Source organism: Bidens hawaiensis, unplaced genomic scaffold (assembly GCF_021521415.1).
Source record: "Bidens hawaiensis isolate Kalapana, Puna unplaced genomic scaffold, B.hawaiensis_p1.1 tig00024303_1, whole genome shotgun sequence".
NCBI classification, from domain to species: domain Eukaryota; kingdom Viridiplantae; phylum Streptophyta; class Magnoliopsida; order Asterales; family Asteraceae; genus Bidens; species Bidens hawaiensis.
Window position 1 is genome coordinate 379,455 of NW_027493833.1, and position 10,324 is coordinate 389,778.

General features: G+C 33.8%; 2 protein-coding genes across 2 annotated transcripts; both read right to left on the reverse strand.

The window, feature by feature from the left end:
- Positions 1-247: 247 nt before the first annotated feature.
- Positions 248-2,578, reverse strand: LOC143569094 (ATP-dependent zinc metalloprotease FTSH 12, chloroplastic-like). Its single transcript, XM_077055082.1, has 11 exons — positions 2,402-2,578; positions 2,057-2,116; positions 1,962-2,003; positions 1,766-1,885; positions 1,560-1,676; positions 1,293-1,469; positions 1,089-1,208; positions 931-1,005; positions 738-845; positions 565-645; positions 248-469 (listed from the first exon to the last, which is right to left on the reverse strand). The coding sequence occupies exons 1-11, from the start codon at positions 2,576-2,578 to the stop codon at positions 392-394; spliced, it is 1,155 nt and encodes a 384-aa protein (XP_076911197.1). The 3' UTR covers positions 248-391.
- Positions 2,579-6,465: 3,887 nt separating this feature from the next.
- LOC143569080 (2-alkenal reductase (NADP(+)-dependent)-like) lies at positions 6,466-9,241 on the reverse strand. The gene is made up of 4 exons (XM_077055069.1): positions 9,030-9,241; positions 7,619-7,785; positions 7,450-7,532; positions 6,466-6,844 (listed from the first exon to the last, which is right to left on the reverse strand). The coding sequence occupies exons 1-4, from the start codon at positions 9,127-9,129 to the stop codon at positions 6,466-6,468; spliced, it is 729 nt and encodes a 242-aa protein (XP_076911184.1). The 5' UTR covers positions 9,130-9,241.
- Positions 9,242-10,324: the final 1,083 nt, after the last annotated feature.

Here is a 10,324-nt window from a genome sequence, read left to right on the forward strand (position 1 = left end):
AATCTGGCATTGGAATGGGGTACTGATTATGACATACGAGTCAACGGGATTGCGCCTGGGCCGATAAATGACACTGCTGGCATGAGAAAACTCGGGTCAGATGAAATAAAAGCCGAGACCAGGGCGAAAAGAGGAAGTGAAAACGCTTTCTAGAATTGTGAAAAAACGTTCTCGAGCTGCACCCACCGGGGTACCTTCTAGCAAACTCTAGCCTACCGAAAATCTGATTAATATGCATATTTGGTGATAACAACTTTTGGTATTGATGTAATTTTCTTGAAAACATTTGTGATCATTCTAGCTGTTTATCGGTCAAAAATACAATAAATATAAGAAAACAAAAAATAGAAAAGCATGTTCCTTTGGTGATACAAATTTGACTTTTTGTTGGTCAACATCTATGAAGAGGTGCAGGGTAAACATCGAGTGGTTGGTATCTCAAACGGTCATTGTGAGGTATCGGTCCTTCCTGTAAAAACAAACAAACCAAACCCGTCAACTACATTTCACAAACTACTGAATTGATATTATTAATATTTTAACTTAAAAATATATAACACGTACGTCATCTGGATTTATTTGGAAGGGCTTAACGAAATCTTCAAACATCTGTGGGGATAATCCGCTTATCTTATCTTTAACTTCCTGAAATCATCCAATCAAACTTTAAAATGTAAACATGACCTAATTTCAACTAATCTGTTAATGATATGTAAAATGTAACATGTAAAACTTACCAGCCCGGTAATTCTTGAGTTCTTTAGTAGTTCATTTGTAATCAAATCCAGTATGTGCCTATTATCAATCAGTCCCTTCATTGCAAGCTCTTCAGTCTCTTCGATATACTGGAACCCACATCAGAATAACATTAGGTAACAAATATAAGTCGAGTATATTAACGAATTATATTAAATAAAAAGTTATGCGTACTCTTGTCAATTCACGAGTGAAGAGCTCTGAAACTTCTACTGTCATATCAGCAGGAATTACATGCGGGTCATCCCACTGAAATATAATTCCAAAGCAGATGAATTAATCAACGATAAGAATGGATTAAAGGCGATGATAAATAATTAAATATTATATACCCTATATTTTATAAGTTCTCCATCAGTACTATCTGTTCTATTGGCCAATCCGACTCGGTGTGTCAATGTTGCATACGCTAATCTTGCATTTCTAGGGCTTATCACCATTTCTCGAGCAATCTAACAGATAATAATCAATCACATGTTAAAACCAATGTGATTATTAATTTGAAAGCAAAATAAAACAAGTGAAAACATATACACCTTTGTGATCTTTTCTAGATCATCAGCTCCACCATCCGTTATATCATCACCATAAACAACACGTTCGGCACATCGTCCACCATGTGCAACCACCATTTGCATCATCATGTACCCAAATGTTGTGTAACCTTGGTCCACCATATCTTCTCTAGGGTAAAAAACAGATATTGCAGTTTCCTGCTCAAATATGTTAGATATTAACAAACATAAAAATATAAAATTTAAACGAACACTTTAAAAGTCAAAATTCCGATATTATAACCATACCTTACCACCGGGTAATAACTGAGAAAACGCGTGCCAATCGTATCGAGGAAATAAATGTGCTAACAAAATATGACCGGCTTCATGTACTGCCAACAGCCTCTTCTTTTCAATAGATACCTTTCACGTTTTAACAACATGATTAATGACTATACTACCCTTACAAAGATGTAAGATTCTCAAATGTCAAGAGGGCAAAAAGGGCATACTCTTTCTTCACATTTTTGTTGCTCTTCCTCTGTCAAAAGCACACCCATTCCCTCAAGCAACTGCTTATCTAACACATCAACAATATCTTGCTGGTATATTTTTGTATGTCCTTTTCTCACCTTCATAAATTTTATCATTTAACCAATTAATTCATATGAACAATATTAAGTAAATTATATAAAAAGTAACACTTACAGCCATTATTCCAGCTTCATTGACAAGATTTCTTATATCTGTCTATTAATAAACGGAGCTCGAACCGCCACGAATATCCTTTGACACGAAACAACCGTCACCAACAGATAAATTGCCAACGCACCTACTCTTGTGGGATCCCAATTATTAACATCCTGCAAAAAAGACAACATATTTCCCAAAAGTGGGTAACCCCGAACACCAATAAACTCATTTAAGCACAGTGTTATAAATACCCCGACTAGGCGCCAATTAATCCCCATTTGTCCAAAATCGGTCAAAATTGAAAATTTTACACAAATTTAAATATATATTCCAATCCGATCAATCTTGACTAATATCTATTAATCCTGATTAATCACTAGTCCCTATCCCACCGCCCGACTAGCGCCTAGCGATTTCTACAACACTGTTTAAGCACAATTTAGGATTACAACTACCTTCCAACGCTCCCATTCATTCCAATTCTTGAATTCAGCTTGAGACTTCAATACAGAATCTAGAAACTCACCCATAAACCCATAAACCTTAGAACTAGCATCTTTCAAATCAACCCCAGTTTCTTTCTTCAACGAATCCCCTAAATAATTAACCAAACCCTCTGAATTGTTGAACATGGCCGCTAGCCACCATGAGGGTTTAACAAACAGCAAACAAGACCCACAGCCGTCAGTCACGGGGCTTTACATCAGAAACCCTAACCAGGCCACCACACCACCGTCACCTAGGGTTCAGAAATTGAACCCGACAACAGTAGGCAAACAGGGGCGACAAACGACCATCACATCGCACATAGAGGGAGAGAAAAAGAGCATTTCTGATTATGATTAAGGTTTTGTGGGAAAGCGGTGGGTACACACAGATGGAAGAAAAACCAACTTGATACAGCAAGCACAGACAAACTACACAGAACTCAACATCTCAAAACCCAGTTCGTACGATTAATAATAATAAAGTGAAAAGGAAGCTGATATATATAGATTGAATGCTTATGGATCTGTTAATCGGAAATTTGAACCATACCTTGTTTTGGGTTGCGGTGCTCTGAAGGAGGAAGCTGGTGATAGAAGTGAAAAGGAAGAGAATGGAAGTGAGAAATGAAACCCTAGAGAAATGATTTCTCCGCTTTTTTTAGAGAAAAGAAATTAGGGAAATGGAAATGGTTTATTTCCATTTCTCACCTCTTTCTTTCGTAAACAAACAAGAGAATTGTTTCCATTTCCATTTCTCACCCCCCAATTCTCTGTACCAAACACCCCTTAGTATTTACGTTAAATCTTTATAATAATAATAATAATAATAATAATAATAATAATAATTGATCTATTTTTGGGTTCCAGGTCAAGTTACCAAGTCATTAAGACAAACTCAATTATTTTCAGTATTAAATATATATTTTACAAGTGGAGGGCAGTGAAGGCCCCATCCACCAGTATATCTATCAACTACCTGGCACATATTTAAACATTTAGTGCATCCAGTCACATTCACTTGACCTAGTCAAACAATACTTAACACACGTACATGCATACAACACATGGCCTAGCTTGCTTATGAGCTATGCAATTAATGCGGTAAAATTTCGATTAGCGGTCAAGGACGCTATTTGAGATATAGGTTATTGCAGTGGGATAGTGATGAGAAAGCGGTAATTTTAATATCATGCATCATATATATAATAATAGTAACATCAAAAGTAAAAAACACAAAAGTATCAATAATTGAAATATGATTCAATCATACGTAATGAAATATTCCTCCAAGTTCGCATCAACCAAGGAACCAACAAGACGAAAGAGCGAGAACATGACTTTTCTAGGGTTTGGATAAAAAAACTTGTTATAAACAAATAAAAGATCAAATTTGAAGTTTGAGCTATTTTGGCATTTTTTTTATTTTAGCCTAAATATACCAACCTTGAAAATCGGTGCTATGACCGCTATCTAGGAATAAAAAAATCGGTCAACTAACGGCCAATAGCGTCACTAATAGCGGTTCCGCTATTTTGGACGGCTATTGGCAGTGCAATTTTGCAAAGGTCCGCTAACCGCTATCCCGCCGATATTGACTGCATAGCTTATGAGCCTTCAACCCTTCATCATAATACAAAACATATGTAATTATGTACATATCTGTCGGCTCCCTTGAATTATAAAATGACTTTTTTTCTACAAGTGTGAGATACAGTCATGTATTTTAGAGTATATGTTGTGAAATGTGAATGCTCTAATACTTAATCAGTTAATCTATGAAGTGGTACACTAACTTTAAAAATACAGTTAATAACAAATTAATCGAGCAAATAAAAATGAGGTTTGTTAGTCTCGCTCATTTAAAATGCCCTAAATACGTATAAAACCTCATGTCTTGTGATCTATCAATTAGTGTGAACAATTTGATCCATGTAACCATCATGATATAATAAAGGGATTCGCCATTATTACAAAAATAAATTATAGTGTAAGAGACTAAAATATCTTTTAGTGACAAATTCAGAAATTCTTATTTCATGGAACATGAATTAAAGCGACAAAGTGGACCGATTAGTTGAAAATATAAGATCAATAACCTTCATATCTTTTCTTGAATAACATAACCTATTAGACCTTGTTGGACCAAAAGATGACAATGTTTATGCTTTTCGCTATGTTTAATGGTCTTAAAACCAAGAAGTAAACTAAAGAAAACTTAACTATAATTACAAAAACAAACCAACGTTCAAATAAATAGATAAGCATAAAATAATTTGGGAGACCAGAACCTGGTGCCACTAACAAATTAAAATATAATACAACTTAAAAAGGCTTTTTTTTTCTTTTTTCTTTTCTTTAGTGGTGCCCCATGAATAAATGAAAAAAATTTCCATTACTTAAATCATTTTTTTTTCCTTAATGAAATGTCACTCATAACTGTACACATATGTTTATCACCTTAGATAATTTTACAATATCTTTGAAGGATAAAGTAATGAAGATCAACAACTAGACTGTTAATTAACTTACAAGGATTTGCATTTGTGGAATGAAATGACTCACATGCACTTAAATGATTTGAAACAAAAGATGTTGATCAAGATAGAGTTAATGAAATCCCACAACTCAATCTAGAGTTTCAAATCAACTATAACAAACTTTCCAAATTAGTAGACCTAACCTACCCATCTAATAAACAATGTTGATTGTTTTTAAGACGAAAGGTTCGATCACATGGTTACTGAAATGGTGTAAATACTCGCATGTGTGTTGATGATTAATAAAGCTTGCCTCCTCTCATGCGTACTAACAAAGCTTAACTATAAACATGTCACATGCGTGCATGCAAACCTTAACCACTCACATGTATGTTTCTCTGATGTGATGCTACGCGATGGAGAACACTGACAGATTCAGAAATTTTGGTTATGGAAACGAAAAATGAACCACGCCAAAGAAAAAAAATGATGATATATAATATTTCCTCCGACTCCTAATTAAAATGATAGAAAATAGCTACAATAACAAAAATAACCTAATCAGGCAAGTATAAAATTAAACATCAAAAAATAAAATAAAACATGGATAATTAAAATCTCAACAAAATTGTTATCAAATAAGTAATAAAATTAAGCATCAATAAGTAAAATAAAATATGCATTATTGATGTCTCAACTCTCAACTAACTAAATTGTTATTCACTTAGACCGCTCGTTGTGGAGCACCAAGCTAGGGAGGTGCCACCCGCCCACCTCACCCACTAACAGGGCGTCAAACCATAACACCCCAACTATCATTCTGGCAACAAACATGTTTTTCCTCTCCAACGTCATCCCCTTAATGGCTTGTCTCCTTTTGGTGGATGGGGTCCACTTCAAACTCACCAATTATATGAAAAAAGTACACACATTTATTTATTTTTCTTCTTTTATTTAAAATATTAGTTAAATCACAACACGTTACTTTAGGATAGGCTAGTTAAAACTCCACTACCTATGTAGCAGTGACGTGATACTTAAAGTAGCATTTGTTAGTTAAACCACATCACACTACGTTAACCAAATATTTGTTTAGTGGAAATTATCATATAATGAGTTTAACTGGTTGAGTTATCTATAGGAATCAAACATTCAAACCACACATGCTAGTTTAAAAAAGAAAAAGAAAAAAAAACTAGAAGCTGTTGGACTTTCAGCTTTAGCCCAAAATGCCCCTGCCTCTTCAAAACTTAGCCCAAAGAGCCCTCTGGCCTATCCAAACTCAGCCCAATTTGACATATGAACTCTTATCAATGTTAATCATTGTAGTCCATCTACTCAGTGAGCAAATGCTGATAACTTCCCAAACACTATATATAATATAAGAACATGCATTACACTATATGATAACTTCCCACACACTATATTAAACCCATTACACACCCAATTATTTTCAGCACTTTGATTGCATCCAATCCCATCATTCTTGTCCAGATCAAAACAAAAACAAAAACACAAAAAGTCTACACAAGCTCATAAAACTTATGCATATGTCTATTCACGGGCCACAACCACCACTTGCTTCCCGATGTTTCTGCCAGAAAAGAGCCCAATCAAAGCCGCAGGTGCACTCTCAAGCCCTTCTGCAACATCTTCAACGTAACTAATCTTTCCTTGTTTGATAAAAGGCATAACCATTTCCAAATACTTTGGAAACATGTGAAAGTAATTGCCCGCAATGAACCCTTGCATGCGCAGACTTTTTGTTACTATGTGCGTTAGGTTGCGCACCCCCTCCCCTTGCTCTAGATTGTATTGTGAAATCATCCCGCAAGCTGCAATCCGACCATTAAATCTCATATTTGAGAGAACCGCCTCCAACATCTTTCCCCCAACGTTCTCAAAGTAAATATCGATTCCATCGGGAAAGTACCTGACACATTAAATAAAAAGATCATCTCAAAAATCCAATCTAAGATCATATAACTAAAAGTTTGTGCCAAGCTGAACTTAAACGAGCTCAAGCTTATATTGAAACTCATTTAATAAAAAGCTCGAGCTAAATTATGAGCTTGACTAGGCTTGCAAGCCTATACTTGGTATATTATTTAATATATTTACATAATAACTATTTTTATATAAATAAAATAATATATATTATGTTATATATAAAATTAAAATTATAAATATACATAAAAGTAATTATAAAAATTAAATAAATAATAAGTGAGCCGATGATCGAGGTTGGGCTTGGCACGTTTACAGTACCTACACTAACAACGGTCCCTCTTTATCTTGGTTAGAGGCGTCAAATTAGCATGGGTCATTTTTATAACAGGTCAAAACGGACCATGTTTGTTGAGTTGACCGAACCACATTTTGTTCATAACTGTTGCAAAGATTTTATTAATGAATTTTGTGTTTGATATGAATACAATAAATGTATTACAATTTATGGGCCACTCTAAATTTTGGTTGTTTTCTTTTAACTATTGTTAATTAATATAATCTTGAGTGACAACTACGCATCAGGCTAACCTCTTTAGAGCTGCATCTAGATCTTGCTCTTCATTGTAGTTAAACGCCTCAACATATCCAAATTTATTCTTTAACAGATCAACCTTTAGTGACAAAATACATACAAAAAATTATTTACATAAGTATAAACTAAAATCATCAAACTGGCAAAAGTTTAAAGTGCGCTGACCTTTTCTTTTGAACCAGCACTTCCAACAACATAACATCCTGACAACTTTGCAAACTGACCAACAAGCTGACCAACTGCACCCGAAGCTGCTGAAACGAAGACATACTCTCCTTTCTTTGGAGCACAAATCTCATAAAAACCGGCATAAGCGGTCATACCGGGCATACCTAGAAACAACCAAAGATAGAAAAATCTGGAGGAGATGCTCATGTTCATTCGTTTAACTTCAACCAAACAAACAATCGAACACAAGCAATTAAAGGAACCACGCTTTCTTGTTCATGTTCTCTGTTAAGAAAATGAACATGTTTATGTTCGTTCGTTAACAGTATACATGAACGGTTTATGAACATAAACGAACGAACATAACCGGACACAGATGAATATAACTGAGCTAAAACTAGTTAAAAGTAATGTGAATAACAATTTGTTAACCTAAAAAGTTATTAAAATTATACTAAGTTGTAATGGGCCAGAAAAATTTAATTGAATATATTAACGAATGTGATTGAACAAACATAAACATACGTGAACTAATGAACATAAATGAACATAAACGAAAAAAATGAATCAATGTAAATGAACATTCATGAACATAAATGAATGAACACGACATATGTTCAATTACTCACGTTCGTTCATTTAGCTAATGAACAAAATGCTTTGATTAAATAAATGAACTTCCCAACAAAAAATTCACAAACTGTTCACTGTGTCCAGTTCGTTTACAGGCCTAGCCATAGAGGTGGCAAATTGGGCCTAGGGGTTGGATTAACCTGAAGCACCATTTGTCCAATACTTTCATAAATACTTCGTGTCAGATATAATTAAAACTATGTTATTTCAGATATCATCTAACCATTTAAATAAAATAATTTAAGAGATTGCATGCATTAATACACTTTGTGTGACTCAGACTAGTTTGACATGTACATTTTACCCTTTTTTTTCATTTTTTCTCCTTTTCTTTTTTCATTTTTGCGCATTTGACACGCTAACATAACTCAAATCAGACCATTTTAAGTAAAAGGCATGACACAATATTTGATAGTTAACATGTTTGAGGATATTAATCAATTAGGCTCATCCTTCTCATTCGTAAGATGCATTTATAATTACAACATTAACCTTAACTACTTCAAGCTACACAGTAATTCCATAAATTGATACAAAGTATTCCTAGTGTAATATATACAATATATGGCATATTAACTACTTTGATTTAATTTAAATTTCTAAAACTGATAATCAATTATCCGAAAGCCGGAGACAATAGTTATTGCGTTAGATGCCATAAGCTAGAACATCCTTTAAGTATTCCTAATCCATACAACATTTGACATAATAACTGTTTATACGCGCACGCACATAAACATATCAAAACCAAAATCAATTTAAACAGAAAACATACCAAGAATTCCTGTATAATAAGATAGAGGCACATAAGTATTCTCAATCTTGAATAGAGACTCGGGTGCCTTGATAATGCTGTATTCCTCCCATCTAGTCATTCCCCAAACCAGGTCACCTTTTTTGAAGTTCGAACGTCCAGAATCAATAACTTTAGCTACTCCAAATCCCTCTATAGGCTGCAAGATTACATCAAAACACAAGCTCAAATTGCACATTATATTTTGAGTTCTATTTCCAAAGTACGAGCTCATTTCTTATTCATTAACTAATTTATATGCATCTATAATTATTTTTATATATTATAAATTTATAATTATAATTTTAGATGCAATATCATACATATTATTTAGTTACTTTTATCATTATTTTGTATATAATAGTTCTTTTCATGCAATTATGTAAATATATATTTGAAACATTAATAAAAACAATAAATACTGGCCTTGTTTAGGCTCGTGAGGGGGGGCGGGGCGTCTATGGGCATGTTTGAGGTGTGTAGTCGCACATGGCCAGTAACCCGAGGGGCCCATAATTTTCAAAAATTTATATATATTATGTAATTTTCTTTTTAAACAAAAGCCCAACAAAAACTAATTTTAAATGAAAGGTCAAAAGCCCATTGTCCATACTATTATTTAAAAAGATCCAACCAAAATAGTATAAAATATGAAGGAAAACTTAACGGATTGGCCTTGATAGTTATCTAGAACGAGATATTAAAGAGTATAAATATGAAAAGTTGATTGCTACGAAAAAAAGGCAAATTGGATTTTAATAATTCCATCTTTTTGCAGTTGGCCGATAATAATATCACATTCGAAAAAATCTGCCACTTGTCCAACCTTTCACACTAATTGTTTTCATCGGACCTCCGTTTAGAAAAACTTAACCCCGTTAAGTATTTTCCAAATTTTAAACTGATGTTTTAGGGATTTTGATTGGAACGAGGATGCGAATCAATTGATGTAAAAGTTACCTCGAAGTGGTGCTTCAATTCGGGTGTTTAAACTTTCAATTATCAAAAATCAAGTCGTTTGGAGCACCGCTTCGATGTAAGTTTTACATCAATCGATTCGTATCATCTTTCTTATCAAAACCCTAAAACATCCGTTTGAAATTCGAAAAAAAAATTGTTAACGAAGGTCCAATGAAAACAACTAGTGTGAAAGGTAAAGTGAGACTATTATTGGCCATCTGCAACAAGGCGGAGATTATTAAAATTCAATTTACCAAATTGAAAAAGAGAAAAAAAAAGAGTATTATTTCTAGGCTCGAACTAGTTTAAGCTTGGGT

Coding starts and splice junctions, on each gene's coding strand:
- LOC143569094 (XM_077055082.1), bottom strand. CDS start 2,578: ATGTTCAACAATTCAGAGGGTTTGGTTAATTATTTAGGGGATTCGTTG. Junction 1,677..1,765: donor AACAAAAATGTGAAGAAAGA/GTATGCCCTTTT, acceptor AAAACGTGAAAG/GTATCTATTGAAAAGAAGAG. Junction 646..737: donor ACTCAAGAATTACCGGGCTG/GTAAGTTTTACA, acceptor GGATGATTTCAG/GAAGTTAAAGATAAGATAAG.
- LOC143569080 (XM_077055069.1), bottom strand. CDS start 9,129: ATGACTAGATGGGAGGAATACAGCATTATCAAGGCACCCGAGTCTCTA. Junction 7,533..7,618: donor GTGCTGGTTCAAAAGAAAAG/GTCAGCGCACTT, acceptor TTGTCACTAAAG/GTTGATCTGTTAAAGAATAA. Junction 6,845..7,449: donor CTAGATGCAGCTCTAAAGAG/GTTAGCCTGATG, acceptor TTAATGTGTCAG/GTACTTTCCCGATGGAATCG.